This window comes from Plutella xylostella, chromosome 6 (assembly GCF_932276165.1).
Source record: "Plutella xylostella chromosome 6, ilPluXylo3.1, whole genome shotgun sequence".
In the NCBI taxonomy this organism is placed as follows: Eukaryota; Metazoa; Arthropoda; class Insecta; order Lepidoptera; family Plutellidae; genus Plutella; species Plutella xylostella.
Window position 1 is genome coordinate 4879713 of NC_063986.1, and position 17788 is coordinate 4897500.

The 17788-nt window shown below is 40.1% G+C and overlaps 1 protein-coding gene across 1 annotated transcript; it reads left to right on the forward strand.

Annotated features, from left to right (window-relative positions):
* The first annotated feature begins 344 nt into the window (after window positions 1-344).
* Window positions 345-16400, forward strand: LOC105382044. The gene is made up of 14 exons (XM_048621771.1): window positions 345-657; window positions 830-884; window positions 969-1110; window positions 1310-1553; window positions 1918-2088; window positions 2493-2638; window positions 3154-3368; window positions 12147-12226; window positions 12321-12544; window positions 13048-13261; window positions 13727-13862; window positions 14239-14383; window positions 14708-14844; window positions 16044-16400. The coding sequence occupies exons 1-14, from the start codon at window positions 532-534 to the stop codon at window positions 16154-16156; spliced, it is 2148 nt and encodes a 715-aa protein (XP_048477728.1). The 5' UTR covers window positions 345-531; the 3' UTR covers window positions 16157-16400.
* Window positions 16401-17788: the final 1388 nt, after the last annotated feature.

Genomic DNA, 17788 nt, shown 5'->3' on the forward strand with positions numbered 1-17788 from the left:
AGAAAGAGAGGAAGGGCTCTGTGGTAACCCTCTCTATCGGCTCGCGGCCTCTTTCACTTCAAATATAAATCTTAAGGTGAATTCGTTAGGTCTATTTTTGTTTGCATCATTTTGGTGAGTGCGCCAGTATTATTACTTCCATGCAATATTTATATAACAACGTTATCGTTTCGCGCAGCGGAACGTTGCTAATGCTTAAGCGCTGTAGCGCTCGACGACGACGGTTATGTCTGCACAGAGCAACACAGAGTGACACAGGCAGTGATTACTGTCATGCTGACATTGACACTGACAAGAGTGACAAGTGACAGTTTTAAGCCGACCAATAGCAGCACTGAATTTTATTTCATTGTGAATTTAAAACTTTCTGTCTGCCTGTATTGTTTTGAAACGGTCAACTGAATTTTTCACCGAAATTGCAAATATTGCAATAATACGAGGTGGTGCTAACAAAATCCAAAGAATATTACTGCTCCTCTGGTTAACTCGTTGGCCACATCACATTACACTACTTACCTACTTGGGTTAAAAATGGATAACTTAGTTAAAAGTTTATCAGATGAGTTTCCAAAACTTGGTTTTGAAAAACAAGTTGCTCCAAGTTATATTCAGATGTACAATAAACAGTGCGAAGATGTGATACTGGTGTATATTAAGGTAACTATTTATTTGGCATAAACCTACGTAGTTTTGGGGTAAGGCGTGGAAATATACTGCATCCTATTTACTACACTTTACACCATGGTTTAAATAAACTAATCATATTGTAAACTTTCTTTAAAATAACTTTTTGTACGAATTGTTAAAAGGCTTCTTATTTATTTTTCAGAATAAACAGTCCAGCTACAGTGATTTCAATAAAAGGACATCTGCTGATGATAAAGGTACAGAGTACAAGTACACACACATCTATTAATTCAATCTTTATTTTATATAGTCTTTAGGATAACACAAAGTTTATTTTTCAGAGGAATTTGAACTTACTGGGTCTCCGTTAAAACTGGACTTGAGTCTGCACACTATTCTAGATGAGACAATGCCGAGTGATGAGCCACAGCTGTACAGCAAAGAGGAATCACTACACGCCCCTATATCTATAGATCAGGCCAGGTAATTTGGTATTATATTTTTGTCTTCAAGACATACTTAAACTGCTAACAATGAGACAACTTTCCTACCTTACTACCACCGGTAATCAATAGATAGGGACTGAAACTGGTAGTTAGATAGATACATCACAGATAAATGTACTTATTAAAATTTTTGGCAAAGTATCCAATTCATTGATGATACCATTGGTAATTTTCAGAGAAATAGCAAACCGTTACAACCATGCCCTTTGTAATCAAGATGCTGAAGACAAAACACTACCAATGTGGATCCTATGCACTCCTACTGAGCAGCAAAAGACATTGCTTCTCATGGCACATTCAGATAAGGATCATTTTGTGCGGGGTATTGTAAAGTTTGAAAGCACATTTTTGCTCGATGACATCAACATAGATGAGTTAGTAGAAGAGTATGCTGCACAGGAGAAGTTATCAAATGATTTGGTAAGTTACAGTACATAATATACTAGTGTAGAAACTATCAAATTATCCAGTAAGTACATTTTATTAAAACAGTAAATATTTAACTATTGCATACATCACCCTTTTATAGTTTTTTTTTTTAATTAAGTACAGTGCTCCAAAATTGATAATGCGCATAGAAATCTTTGACAGATCGGTTGTTTTCGATTATGTGACACATGATATTGACTCCTATTTCTTTCGAACAAGGTGCAAAATGCAAGTGTTTTTTTAAGGCTCTTACGATTTAATGATTCGGGTGTAAAGATCTGCATGTGCATTATTAATTTTGGACAAGTGTATATTTTTCAACTAATCATCATCATACACCATTCTATCTTCACAGATAACAGTAGACATAGACTGCAAATACACCCTCTCCGGGGCATCCTACAGCACTGTCTGCCGCACCACCGAGGAGCTGGTGAACGCTCCCTGCGGAGACCTCACCGAGCTGCACTGTGAGTGGAGTGGACGGAGCATCTACACTCCGGTCATGACCTGTAAGGTTAACTTTGTAAGTGCCAGTTTTCTTTATTTCTAAGTAATTCTTTGGTACATGGCGGCATTCAAACCCACAGCCTCACGATTCAGAGCGAGACCTTATCCGTTATGTCACCTCACTTTATAAAATACCACTGTTATAAATCTATTCTAACCTTCACGGCTCTCACGGGAAACTTATCATTGATACCTAGTTACCTACATACCTACACAGGAGAATGATTTTATACATTTCGTAAGAAGAAATAATAGTATGTGGGAGTGGAAGGATTATTGATAGACCTAGAGAAAAAAAAAAACAGTCTACACAGACCATTTTCATATTATTTATTTATAATACCTACCATGTATGCCATTTATCTCATATCATTTATCATAATAATATTCTTACAACAATTTCCTATTAACTCCACACAGGATCAAGAGGTGATAGTCGGTCACCTGGGCAGCCCGTGCAACAGTCTGTGGCGTTCGCTGACAGCTCTACAGACCATCAACCAGCTGTTGGTCGACATCACTGTGGCCGGCGCCGGCGCTGTGGATCTGGAGACTGCTCACATCAGGTAGTTACGTCAGCTAATAGTCGTCCAGTGCTGGACATTAGGACTCCATTTTTGTGCCCCTGGTGTGCATAATAGTCCACTCCCGTGTCATCATAGGTATGTTCTGTAGCCACATTTCATATAAATAAAAATACTACATTCTACAGTGTAGACATTACTAGTATTCTATTCTATTCTCTGTGGGGGTGTAAGTACCTGCACCTGGCTCTGTGGAATGGAACCTTTGTGCATATCCCCTAGGACTAAACTTCCTTTCTAAGCTTGGACCATTTCCCACTATGCTGACCCACTGCCTGTTGGTTAGTTCACACATCTAGATGTGCTAGATCTAGACATGCTAGATGTAGATATCTTGCTAGATCTAAATGTGCAGGTTTCCTCATGATGTTTTCATTCTAATATGAACTACATTCTACTACATTCAGTACAGCAGCATTATCATTTCAAGTAGAGTTAAATATAACAGATTCAAATTTAACTATACTATTCCCTAACCAGCACTTCCCAACCCCCAGACGCGAGATCCCCGGCTCCAAACGCCAGAACAACACAAAACGTCTCAACGATCTCCTCAACGAGGTGGAAACCTACGCGTACACCGCGCAGTGGCCGGCGGGCGGCTGCGTGTGCGTCAGTGACGACACGAGCAGTCTGCGGCAGTGTCTGCTAGAGCTGGACCAGGGACGGTCCAGTAATGATTTTACTTATACACTGTGGGACATTCTGAAAGGTTAGTGCAATATTGCTGGACATAGGGCTCTGCCACGGACCGCCACCTTTGACCCTCTTCTTCCAGCCATTACTGGCTACGTGTCTAAGGTCTTCCGTCCACTGGGCCGGAGAGCGTCCAACGCTACACTTGCTTGTCCATGGCGATAGAGACCTACGGGTACAGTGTCCTCAAAAGAAACCTGAAGGTTTCTTTTCAACGCACTAACTGGGCTTCACCGTAAGATGGTCGGTCTAGCGAGCGAGAAGGCGTTAGGCGCTCTACTCTTGCCTTTTGTTGTAAATACCGCACAGTGGCCGGCGGGCGGCTGCGTGTGCGTCTCTGACGATACCAGTAGTCTCAGGCAGTGTCTGCTGGAGTTGGATCAGGGACGGTCCAGTAATGATTTCACTTATACACTGTGGGATATATTGAAAGGTTAGTTTAATGCATACTGCTGGCAATAGGCTTCTAAGAAAGAGCTCCACAACACTCAATCCTCGGCCTTCCTCATACAATTACTACCAGCTACATGTTTAAGGCCATATAAGTGCAGTTCGCTGCGCTGCGTTGCGTCGCGTTAACAATGGGGCATGTCATAGAAATATATGGAAAAGTACCCGGTGACAACGCTACGACGCAACGCACTACGCTTCACCGTAAGATGTTCGGTCTAGCGAGCTGGAAGGCGTCCCACTCTATTCTTGCCTGTTTGTGGAGGTTTAAATACCGCGCAGTGACCGGCGGGCGGCTGCGTGTGTGTCTCTGACGACACCAGTAGTCTCAGGCAGTGTCTGCTGGAGCTGGACCAGGGACGGTCCAGTAATGATTTTACTTATACGCTGTGGGATATATTGAAAGGTTAGTGGAATAGTTACTGCTGCCAAAAGGCTTCTAAGAAAGAGCGCTACAACACTCAGTCCTCGGCCTTCACTACCAGCTACCTGTCTAAGGATGAGGCCCTATATGTGCATTGCGCTGCGTTGCGTTGCGTCGCGTCGACAATGGTGCATGTCATAAAATATATAGAAAACTACCCGGTGACAACGCTACGACGCAACGCACTACGCTTCACCGTAAGATAGTCGGTCTACGAGCTGGAAGACGTCCCACTCTACTCTTGCCTGTTGTTGTAAATACCGCGCAGTGGCCGGCGGGCGGCTGCGTGTGCGTCACCGACGACACGAGCAGTCTGCGGCAGTGTCTGCTGGAGCTGGACCAGGGACGGTCCAGTAATGATTTTACTTATACGCTGTGGGATATATTGAAAGATTAGTGCAACATCTACTAACTGCGAGACAAAGGACACTGCCACGAAGTGCTGTGATATTATTTCCTCTGCCTTTTAATCCTGCCACTACTGGCTACCTATCTAAGGTCTGGACAAATGCCTGTGCCTTCCTTATCCAGCGAATACTGGCTACCTATCTAAGGTCATTGGGCCTGAAGGCGTCCCACGCTACACTTGCCTGTTCGTGGTGGTAGAGACCTACGAGTAGAGTGGTCAGCACAGAAACCTGACCCCTGTTGTAGTGACCTTGCTACTGGGGGTCAGGTTTCAAACGCCAGAACAACACTAAACGTCTCAACGATCTCCTCAACGAGGTGGAAACCTACGCGTACACCGCGCAGTGGCCGGCGGGCGGCTGCGTGTGTGTCTCTGACGATACCAGTAGTCTCAGGCAGTGTCTGCTGGAGCTGTACCAGGGACGGTCCAGTAATGATTTTACTTATACACTGTGGGATATATTGAAAGGTTAGTGGAATGACCACTATTGGAAAACTGCATATAGGCCTCCCTTCCTCATCCAGCCACCACTACCACAGACCAGTGGGACCGGAGGATGTCCCACGCTACGCTTCATGGTGTACACTTGTAAACTCGATTGCCCCAGCGGCCATTGGTTCTAAAAATACCGTTTCAATAGTTGATGGATCAGGAAAGTAAACTCATCGTTCCGGAGGTTCTGCGGCATGTATGGCCATCCCACTGCCACTTCATATTGCAGGTATTATGAGCTATGTAAGCACTAAACGAAGTGGAAACCTACGCGTACACCGCGCAGTGGCCGGCGGGCGGCTGCGTGTGCGTCTCCGACGATACCAGTAGTCTCAGGCAGTGTCTGCTGGAGCTGGACCAGGGACGGTCCAGTAATGATTTTACTTATACGCTATGGGATATATTACATGATCAAATGAACTTCTCAAGCGAAGTTCGATCAGTATTATATGAATACGCTTCATTCGAAGATATAATGTAACAATGTAGTCCCTTTAGCCTACAAGGCGACTTCGCACGATTAAGAGATAACCTGGTTAAGTCTATAGACTAACTTAAAACGAATGTGTCCCATCCCTGGTCCTCCAGCTGCCTATAAATACTACCCCCGCCGCGGCGGCTCTCATTCTTCAGAGTCTACAACAAGAATCTTCACTGGGGTCTTATTCTTCGGGAAGGGAGGGAGTTTTATATCTTCGAATGAAGCGTATTCATATAATACTGATCGAACTTCGCTTGAGAAGTTCGTTTGATCATGTATTATATTTCATCGCTTCATTCTTCAGATATTATGTAACAATGTAGATGTTCAGAGTAGAAAGTTTTGTTCATTATCAATTATTATTTATTATGCTTGTAATTGCAGCCTTATCATAAAATGTAACAAAATTTTGCAATAAATATTTTTTAACTTTACTTTTAGTTTATATAAGTATCCATATATTATTATATGTCCAGATATAGGTAGATAAATAATAAGTATTTATTTGAAAGTAAGTAGGTATATCTAAATCTATTTGTATTACTTATGTAGGGAAGTAAAATAAATAAAGGATTTAGAATCAACATCATTAATTCTTTATTATGGTATATTTCTATGCAGTATAAATACTTACTTAAGTTATTACAATTAACAACAAAATTAAGTGTCCTATGTTCAGATTTACGAAATAGTAGATTACAATAAATAACTTATAGAAGTAATATTATTGAGTAATGATAATTATCTTCAACACAGGATTATATACAGGCTATTTATTACATCAATTTTATTAATCATTAAGTACTTATAAATACATCTGAATTATTAATAATCTTAATTACCTCTAAGAAGGCAGACTGACTTGGCAAATGACCCTTCATCTAACACCTGGCGGTGATAAAACTTGGCGAAAGTCTCAGAATTTTTAGTCCAACCAGCTGCTTTTCTAATAGCTTCGACTGAGAGGCCGGAGGAACTAGCGGCCGAGGTGGACGCGTGCCGCGTGCTGTGTCCGCTGTACACAGACACATCTACACCACTCTCTGATAGAACCTGCTTAATCCATCTGCTGATAGATTGAGCGGTGGCGGCCTTATGTGGCCTTTTGAAAGTCAATAAAAGATTATTGTTACTTGTCTGTCTCAAATCTTTGGTTACTTCTATGTAATCTTTAATAGTTGTGGCTGGACAGATATTCTTATTTTGATCAAAATACGGTAGTATTAACAATGGTTGATTGCGACCTGGCGCAGATGTTTTAATTATATCAGAGATAAGAATTTTTACCCCGTTGTGATCTATTTTTATGTTACGTAATTTAATCAGTGACAATGTTTGTACTCTATGTCCTGTACAAATTGCAAGTAGTATTGTTAGTTTCTTTGTAATTTGTTGTAACGAAAGGTCTGTATTAGGAAACCAATTAGAGATATAATCTAGTACTACCTGAGGATCCCAAGTAGAAGTGTACTTGGGGGCCGTAGGCCTTAATTTGTATGCTCCTTTTAATAACCTCTTTACTTGATCTTGAGAGCCAATTTCGTTTCCTAATAGAAGTGATAGTGCTGATCTATGACTGTTTAAAGTTCCATACGAAGCGCCTTTATTAAACTGCTCAGTCAAAAAAGACAATACAGCTGTAAGGTTAGCCTGGTATGGCTGAAATTTTTTAAGTTTACAAAAGTCCCACCATAATTTATATGTAACATTGTACTGAGTAGCTGTGTTTTTTGAAATAGACGCCAACATTAAATCCAAAGATGATGTTGGGGTTTCACGGTTTAGAAACGCGACCCGGAGAGCTTCGCTGCAGCCAGGGTAAACCGGTTGAATCTCTGATTGTGCGTCCTATAGGAGGGCAAAAGGTTTACGTCAGAATCTAAGTAAATTACATCAGATATTATTAAGCTATTTAATAGTGGGAACCATGGTTGTGAAGGCCATAGGGGATACACAAGGATACCTTCGGCTTTGTCATTAATAATTTTACTGAGACATTTTAGTATCAAAGGGAATGGTGGGAATGCGTAGAAAGACAAATTATTCGAGTTAAGAGTGAATGCATCGACAGCAAGCGCTTCTGGATCACGTTGCCACGATACATAAGTTTCGCATTTGGCATTTGTGCGAGAAGCGAAAAGATCTATGTTAGCTTGTCCAAACGCGTTAACAATTGTTTGGAAAGCTGACTCACTTAACGACCATTCTACATCAGGGTTAACTTTCCTTGACTCTTCGTCAGCTTCTACATTGTCTTTTGTATTGATATAAGACGCGAACAACCAAATCCCTCGCTCCTCGCACCACTGCCAGATTGACCTTGCCAAATTATTTAAATGGGGAAACTGTACACCTCCCATTCTGTTGACATAACTTATTGCTGTCGTATTATCAACGCGCAATAAAATATTACAGTTTGATTTTTCGCGCGCAAAACATTTGAGGCCAAAAAATACAGCTAATAACTCTAAGTAGTTTATATGGAAAATAACTTCGCATTCCTGCCATGTCCCGCTGGCCCGGCTATTGTTGGAAAACGCTCCCCAACCTGTCATAGAAGCATCAGTAAAGATTTCCAAGTCAAAATTGGTGTTTCCTATAGGATTATATGTAGTATTAATATGTGTCGACCACCAAACTAGGTCAGGCAGGATTTCATTTGTGAATCTAACTTTTGAATCATATGACCGGTCTTGTAACATAATAAATTTTTGTCGTTCAAGTTGTTTTGTATAGACCCACCCGTATCTTACAGCGGGGCAAGCTGCGGTTAGAACGCCTATAAGGTGAGCATAATCTCTTAAGGAACATTTAGGCAAAGACGAAAATTTTTCTACCAAATGTAGTATGTGATTACGTTTTTCTGTAGGGAGAGAAATCGTCATATCAACCGAGTTATAAATAAATCCAAGAAACTTGCAAGTTTGGGACGGTTCGACTTGGCTTTTAGTATAGTTTATAACAAAACCTAAACATTCCAATAATAGAATGGTTTCTTTAACGTTATTAAGGCACTCAATATAAGTCTTTCCCACGCATAACAAATCGTCGATGTAAATAACAGACATGAAACCTCTACGCCTAAGGTGAGAGACAACTTCCTTCATTAATTTTGTAAATGTCCTAGGTGCCACTGAGAGGCCATAGGGCATGGCTTTAAATTCATATGTTGTATTTTCGAATTGAAATCTGAGGTACTTATGAAAATCTGATGAAATCGCCAGAGAAAGATATGATTCTTTTAAATCTATGCTAGCCATAAAGCTGTTTTTAGTTATCAGTTTCGAAGCAGTTCGGAAATCTTCCATTTTAAAATGATTTTTTTCGATAAACTTATTAAATGTCTTAAGGTTCAGAATGAATCGGTAGCCGCCATTTGACTTCGGAGCTAAGAAAATATTGGAAATAAATTGTTCGCTATTGGGTTCACATGCGCTGATTGCACCTAATTCGAGCAGATTTTGTATTTCTAAGTACATGTTCTGTTTTTCTAGAGATGTGAACGTGTTTAAAGGAACAGATGACTGGATAACCTCTCCCACGAGAGGAATAGGGAAACCATCTCTTATCCAGTTTAAAATTACATGGTTTTTTGTTATTTGAGACCCACAATTATAACAATTTCGTAATCGGCCAGCATGTACCTGCGTCACTGTCGCGTTGGGGCACGGTCGCGCTGCTTGAGGTAATTCGTGGCCCTCGCCGGGCCGGGGGCTGCGGGCGGCGGCGGCGGCGCTCTGCGAGCAGCCGGGTTGTACGGGTTGTACCTCTGCGTCGCTGCACGTCCGCCTCTGCTCGCCGAGGGCGGGAAGCGAGGCGGACCTGACCAGTTTCCCTGGTATCGCGGGCGGTTTGATGTGGCCGAGAATGAAGTACTGGAACTTTTTGCAGTAGGTGTAGGTTTCTTAATTTGTAAACCCTGTTTCTCAATAATTTTTGACGATTTGATTCGTTCGGCTAATTTAGAACCGAATAGAGTTTCATCTCTTTCTAAGTCTTGAGTAAAGCTTAAAAATGATTTGTCAATCCCTGGTGTGATAAGTTTTATTCTTGCCTTTGTCTCCATACAATGGAGATCGGAAAGTATGCGGCATCCATCTGACAATATTTTGATGGCCCTCACTTTGTTAGGTCTGTCATCATTAGCAAGAAGCAGGCTTAAAGCTCTATTTACAGCAGTGATGCCTAGGCCAAGCTGATTTTGATTAAAAGCAATCTTTTGGTCTCTGTTTCGAGGTTTTTCGTTAACAGCAGATGATATTTCGGCATTGAGGGTAGGAGCTCTTAAAAGTTTGCAATTATCAGGGAAAGTATATTCTTTTAGCAACTTGTCCTTCTCGTCTTTAGATAGACCTTTACGAAGGATGGGTAGCCATCGTTGAGCTAGGTCAGGGTGGATAGGCTCACCGTACACAGGGGCTTCCTCAGCGGCGTCGCCCAGCGCGCTCAGCACGTCCGAGTCCAACGGAACTTCGATCGGTGGCTCCTCCAGTATAGGTCCCTCTGGTTGTGGTGGCGAAATGTCGAGCAGCTCCTCTGAGGGAGTATGGTCGGGTCCGGCCGTCGGCGTCGTAACATTATTTATTGGTGCAATGTCTAAAACAAAATAATAAAGTGTTATTGTAGCAATCAATACTTTATTTTTTCTGATCTGTGGGACCATATTAACGCTATCGTGTTAACTCACGGTTAACCACCAAGCAAATACTTTCCTTTGTGTTAACTCACGGTTAACCCCCAGGATTTTTACGCCCTTGGTTTTGAAACCAAGTGTTTAATTACGTAGGGAACGATCCTTTGTCTGGTAAAATTCAAGGTAGATATATTGTATTGTTGAAACTTACCTGAGTTATTTTCAGAATCCGAAGAATCCGAATAAATAATAGTTCTTAGTCGTTTTTTACGACGTGGTTCTTGTAGTTTCCTTATTTTAGCACTGTAAAACTCGATCTTCTCACTTTTAGATCTTTTCGGCATCGTTGAAAAAATATTTTTTCTAACTGAGGGTAATTTGAGAAAATGTCGGAGAATTTGAAGTGTGCGTTCGTCGCCTCGCACGAAAAAAGAATGAGAGCCGCCGCGGTGGGGGTAGTATTTATAGGCAGCTGGAGGACCAGGGATGGGACACATTCGTTTTAAGTTAGTCTATAGACTTAACACTAGAGTAGGCGCGCTCATTTAACTCCTGGGATGGTCGCGCGGGCTACATATGTAGCCCATTTGTAATGCCTCGTAAGCACATATATTTGATTGAAAAGTAAAACACTTTGTTACATTTCAACTATCATATTTATTTTTAAACTTTAAAGTAAAAAACGTATGAATATTTTCAAATTTTAACAAAGTTATTAACAAACAAAGACATACTGCTAAATATCGATATTATTTGGGACCATCGCACTAATAAGATTTTTTTTTGAGTCTAGGACACAAAACTTATAAACTTATCATAGTTTCTTACAATATAGGATACAATATAGTAGCAGATGGTGGAAATTTACTCCATTTCATACCATTCTGGGACTTGTAGCTGATCAAAACTGATGATGATGATGGTACCTTCACATCACATCATCTTCGTCCAAATCTTCTACTTATTGTTCACTCTCGGATTAATGAGAATTATCGGAAAGAATTAACGGTTCCATAGGACCTTCTTCTTTGCTTTCCGTCAAGTTATCACTATTTTCCTCTTCTTCCATAAGCCATTTCCGAATTTGACCTTCGTTCACCGCCATTATTACCTAAAATTATTCAAATGATTTTTTAAGTGTTTTTAGTCCAAAACAGAACTAACAAAGTAAAAAAACAATCAAGTAATATGCTTATACATTTCATATTAACGTAAATTTGCATAAAAAAATATTAAATCCAAGAAATAAAACAGAAAATCAGAAAAAAACACTTACCTAGAACGGTCGCGCGGGCTACATACGTAGCCCAGCAACTTTAGCCACCGTGCTCCTCAGGTTCCCGTGTGCCGGGACAGTGGGCACGCTGCTGGGGGACGCGGGGGTTCGTGAGGAAGGAATACACGGGGTACAGAGCGCTAGTGCCGTGCGTTCCAGATATTTACAACAAAAACATACCCTGGTCTACACCTGTAGCCCACGCGCCCACTCTAGTGTTAACCAGGTTATCTCTTAATCGTGCGAAGTCGCCTTGTAGGCTAAAGGGACTACATTGTTACATTATATCTGAAGAATGAAGCGATGAAATATAATGAAAGGTTTGTGTTGATATTTTGGTTTATTATCATGCCTAATCGTCCACTGCTAAATTATAGGTCTCTCCCAAGGATACCTTACACACTCACTCTTTGGCAGTTTTCGTACAGCCACTACTGGCTACTTGGCTAAAGTCGTAGATCCAGCGGGCCCGACTGAAATATAGTTGAGTTTGTTTATCTGCTGAGCAAATTACTTCAAATGATAGAACATAACTACAGATCTGTTTATAGTCCTAGCAATAGTGAAGTGATTTGATACTTCCGTAATATATATTATTTTAAAAATACTTAATTATAATTCCATTGCAGATTGCAACACAGCTGAGGAACTCATATCGCTATTGATCCAGGCCCTCAAATTTATATCTTCTGGAAAGATTAGACCTTTTGTAAGTATACAATAAACATTTTAATAAATGAATGATATTCCCTCTAACTTAACTATGGCGAGCTCCCTATTAACAGTTCCATATTTTTTTACAGATAGACGCAAACAACAAATCGTATCTCTCAAAGCTAGTCCTAAAACTATCCAGAGGGCACTCTCAGTCGTCTAAAGTGCTGAAGAACCTCCGTTCAAACCCCGCCCAAGCCTTGTCTTTAGTAGCGCAAGTTGGTGTCGAGAAAACGATGTGGGAATACACTCACATAATGTCGCTGGTCGAACATTCGTTTTACATCGCTAATATCTGGGCGCAGGATGTCAGGTAGGTTTTTATAATGTATGTTCAATGTTACAATACTGATCTGAGGGTTTGCTTCCTGGCCGAGGCAAAATTATTAGAAATTATATTTTCCTGGGCCTAGTATCACCGTTGCTCACAAGGCGGCCATAACGCTCCTAGCAGAGCTACACGGACGTCGATAATCTCGTTTAATGCTTCTACTAATCATAACGCCGTATTTATGGCGAATCGCGATATAGTGACGCTTATTTACGTCCTCAACTGATTTTATAAATAGCGCCCTCTATTAAGTTTCCCCTAGACTATTATAAATTGTGGCGAACTGTGAGCTCGCTTACACCACGCCAGCCGCGGCCGGTGATTCCGTTCCAATATTCAGTTGAATATAACACCTTTTATGAGTTTACGAAAAAAACAATAGATGGCGCTGTGTATATGAAAAACTTAATGGTTTGACCATGGTCTGTCTAAAGGTGACTAAACTATGAACCAATAATGAGTGGAATTGCCTTTCTACCCCCCAGATCCCACGAATCCATCGAGCAGATCAACCAAACGATCCAAGACATGACGATGAGCGGTGGGGACTTCTCGCTCAATCCTTTCGAGAGTTTATCTCAGACGGCGGAACACTCGATACGACTCGACTGCGAGTCGTTCTACGATGATGATCCGAATGAGTTGTCTGTTGATGAGTTTGCGTCGCTGAAGAAACACGGATTGGTTGGGGATAAGAAGGTTAGTATTTGTTGTTGACTTGATTTCCGATAGCGTTGCACTTGCACGGCACCTTTATCGACGTTGATAAAGTTTTCGTTGGCGGTCCTGAATTTTTATTTCGCATTATGTAAATCATAGAATAACGAGACTAGCACTGTACTTGTACTTGTTATTCTATGATGTAAATGCATGATGGTATCATGAAAATATTCATAAAGGTATATCCAGGTCTACGTCTTACCAGTTGTTGACGAATCCTCTCGAAAAAAAATATCACAGACCTCGATTTACGAATGTTTCTAATAGAGATGTCACATTGTATGCCAATCATCATCACCATCACGGTCCCTCACGGCCCCACTGCTAGGGCACGGGTCTCCTTCCAGTGTGTATGCCAATAGTAAACGATAACTTTCAGCTTTTGTATATAAACTATATAAACCTACAGCAACACCTTACATTATATCCCCATCTACTTCCCAGGTACCGAACGAAGTGCCCCTCATAGCGGACGAGATCGACATCTCCCCGTGGAAGCACCTGCTCATGAAGTTCGCGCAAGTACACGTGTGTCTCGAGCACTTGTACAGGGCTGAGATCTGCTTGAGAGCTGACTTTGGTAAGTTTAAGGCTAGTGCATATAAGGATATGAAATGATGTATGTATGGAATGATGATGTATGGAAATGACGGCCATTGCATAAGCGGAAGTAGTATTGATAGTTCGAATAAGTCGACATAGGATATGATAGAATGAGTGCCACCGTCAATTTCCTAATATTGTTTTTGTAATTATGTTATCTACATTTGGTTTATCTATGTAATTATGTATTTTTGTAGATATTTTTTTTTTTTGTAAACCCAAATTACAGCTTCCAACACAAATCTATTTATACAAAAAGTGGGCTGAGCTGTGACTAATCAAATGTATCTATCATTTAACGCGATACCTATTATATTACATTATTAAGTATACTAATCTGGTCTAACTTTCAGCAAACCTGAAGCCGCTAGCGTCACGGCTTCTAGAGATTTATGTGTCAGAGAAATCTCCAGTAAAGACAATCGGCCAACTGATGAACGACCCAGTACAAAAGATAACTCTACCACTCACTAACAATATTGTGAAGGACCATCTCAAGTTAGTATTCTACCTCTATCTATTCTTAGTGTTGCTGTTAATTTCGCTTGAAAGTAGCCTTTGTTTGTATCAGATTAAGGTGTAAAGCCAGTTTTTTGTTAGCATTCGACCATGCATTTTCCACGACGAAATAATATGAGTGTTAGCTAAACCTCTCAGTTTTTTTTCACCGCTATGGCGATCGTACATCTCTTTTTACATACATTTCAATATTACGTATAACTCTTTTGTTATCAAACGATAAGAAACTGCATTTTTCTGCATTAGGTACACGAAGAGTGTAAGTACTTATATATTTACCTAACGTATAACTTCCTTCACCAGAAAGCCAGTTTCCTGGTATCGTGTCAAACTTAATAAGAAACAAGAAGCAGCTAAAGAGGGTCTTAAAAGAGATTTGAAGGTGGTTTACGCATTCACCCAACAGCCGGTGTTCCCGCCGTCAGTTTGGCAGCATATAGGTTTGTATAATTAAATGCATATTCAGATAACAAGGCAAATCGACCAACATCATAGTCACAGTTGGACATTGGTTGTTAGAGTCTCCCAAGGAGCTATGCCACTACTACAGGCGAGATATTAAGCGTTGCAATAAAAATGGCAAAAGTGAGCTTGTGCAATGGTGTAAACACCTGTGGAGAGCATGAAAGAAAGAAAGAAAGAAAGAAAGAAAGAAAGAAACATTTATTTGACACACTGAACAATAAAAAACAGAAACAAAAAGAAAAAAAGAATACTACAAATAATTTATATGAAAAGAAAAAAACAGAAAATAATACAAACAAGCACGGTTGCTGTCCAGAGCGTCAAAAAGGCACCAGCTCAGCGTGTGCTGTGCCCAGGAGGCCACAGCGCTGGTTTTCAGCTGGCCCTAAGAGTTGTGACCTCAGTCACGAACGCGAGGTACTTAATTAGGATGGGTTGTGTTGTGTTGTGTGTGTGTGTGTGTATGTGTGTATGTGTGGAATGTGTGTATATTTGAGTAAGCTAGGTTGGTGTATAAGTAGATATAAGTAGGTACATTAAGTAAAAATATATATTTATAAATAATAAGACGCATAATACTAGTTTATAAATAAACCATAAATAATAGAATAGGTACAATATAAATGCATAACATAATATAATAAGAGTTACATAAAAGTACGTAAGTAGGTAGCCGGTCCGGATACCGCGAATACATTATATTACGAGTATTATGTAGGTAGGTATAAGCCACAGAGAGGTATAAGCCTGCAGAGGCATATAATATTTTTTCAGTATCCGGGCGCGACCCGTTCAGTCTGCCCGCGTCATCCCGCCAGCCGTGCGTAGATAACGGGACGAGGCGGCGCCCGCGCACATACGCCCGGATACCGAGCACCCCACGAACAGCTAGCAACAGGCAACAACTAACATTAAACACCAGTGGCATGCTTCTGCAAGTTTATCATAATTATAATGACAACTTCTACCATTTTTATCGCTTGTGTAAACTTTAGTCTGTTTAGTAGTCAGCCTTTGATAAAACCCCTAAATTGATACTTACTATCTTTTTTGCATCGTAATAGACATCATGGACCGCATAATTTATTTGTTGAATTTAATGCGCCATCCACTGTCTCCATTCTCCCTTTCCTTAACTTTGAGTCTCTTATATTAATCATTTTATTATTTTCAGAACCACAGAGCGACGAAATAGCGGAAACAACAGCAGTCGGCGAGGAACTCAAGTACCACTGCACGAAGTACACCTTCATTAGTAATAAACTACCGAACAAACTGCCTATGTGATAGTAAATTAAGATATTATGATGTTGATAAGTGAATGTATTTTTTTCAGTTTTGGAAGTTAAATATCATTTTATAGGTATGTATAGATATACCCATGTAAGTTTGGGAATTAATCTATTAGTAGCTTTCTTTAATTATTTAATGATACACATACTTAATCATATAATAATGTATTATTATAACTATTGTAGGTACTTTTATATGTATAACTTTAAATATTGTATTATATCAGGTATAGCCATAGAAATCATATAATTAAAATATTTTTTTTAAGCAAAAATATACCGTTTCTGTCGTTTAATTCTTGGTCTATCACGGCCTATGGAAAGGTACAAACACGATAGATTTTCAAAACGGAGCCATGTTTCATCAGTGTTTCTAAAAAAACTAACTGCTAAGGAATTTAAAGTACTTATCCTCATTTCTTCTTTTATACTTAAGAGTTCTTACATCTTACGAGACTTTGCGGTAGGTAAGTAAACTCACAGGGGGTCACTCCATTTGACGAAAAACTAAGCTTCTTAGCGCTGTTGCGCGAGACACGACTCTTATCTCGTTATATTAAACTTGACAGCTCTCTTTCGTTAGGGTCAATTTATACTAGTACAGAGTCGAAGCGAATCGAAGCGTCTATTCAATACTGAACATTACAAATACAACATTAACTCCACAGCATAACGCACACATTGCTACTGAGATTTTTAAAAGTCGCGCGCATTCTTCGCGCTTCGCGCGTCTACGCGTGACCAACGCAACCAACCATTCGTGCGGCTTTGCTTAAGTTGTGAAGAATTTGACGCTTCGCTGCTCTTCGACTCTGCCCCAGTATAAATTGACCCTTAGTTTTTCTTCAGTATAGAGTAACCCTCCACATGCAAGACCAAATGATGCGCAAACGCACATTTGTTTACAAATACGCACCATGCACCGCGCGCCACGTGGCCAATTAACCACACATTACTCAATCATATTGTGGATCTATAAGAAGAATGTTTACTCAAACAGGTTGGAATTTTATGAGTGATCGGGCTGGGGGCTTACAGCTAAACAGTGTTGAAAGAGTAGTAGGTATTTTTTATAGCAAAATTCAAAATGCATGGGGTGACGCAGGGGCTTGTTCTGAACCACTTTTGTTCTACTAGGTAACTTATTGACTTTTGGAAATTATACTATCCTTACTAAATAGTCACATCACCACTTTTTAAGAAAAAGCAAAAAAATAGTCGCGAAACAGAATAGTTTAGAATGAGCTGCAAAATCACTACTTTTCAGCTTAGGTAATTTTATTTGTGTAGATTTATCTAAGGTGAAGTGCGGTAATTGCAACTATCCGGTAATTGCAACTAACTTCAATAACTCCCTCTAGAGTTACTTCATTGTAAAACGACAGACTAAAATCAATTTTACATCATAAAAGCTCTACCCAAAAATGTAAATGGCGCTGATAGCTCAAGAATTGTGGGAGTTATAAAGCTTTTTGTCATAGGCCATTTTGAGTCTGCTGGCCTCGGATGGACATGGTGTGCATTTTTATTTTATAAAATAGTTTTAAGTGGTTCCTCGCAAGGTTTTTCAAAAAAAAAGTAAAAACTAATAACGGTAAGTCATTTTGTATGTATTTGTTTTATTCTA

What these genes read in the sequence shown, in the direction of transcription:
- LOC105382044 (XM_048621771.1), top strand. Translation starts at nt 532, where the DNA reads ATGGATAACTTAGTTAAAAGTTTATCAGATGAGTTTCCAAAACTTGGT. An exon ending in AGAAGTTATCAAATGATTTG is followed by an intron (nt 1,554 to 1,917) that starts GTAAGTTACAGT and finishes CTATCTTCACAG; the next exon opens with ATAACAGTAGACATAGACTG. An exon ending in ACTGTGGGACATTCTGAAAG is followed by an intron (nt 3,369 to 12,146) that starts GTTAGTGCAATA and finishes ATTCCATTGCAG; the next exon opens with ATTGCAACACAGCTGAGGAA.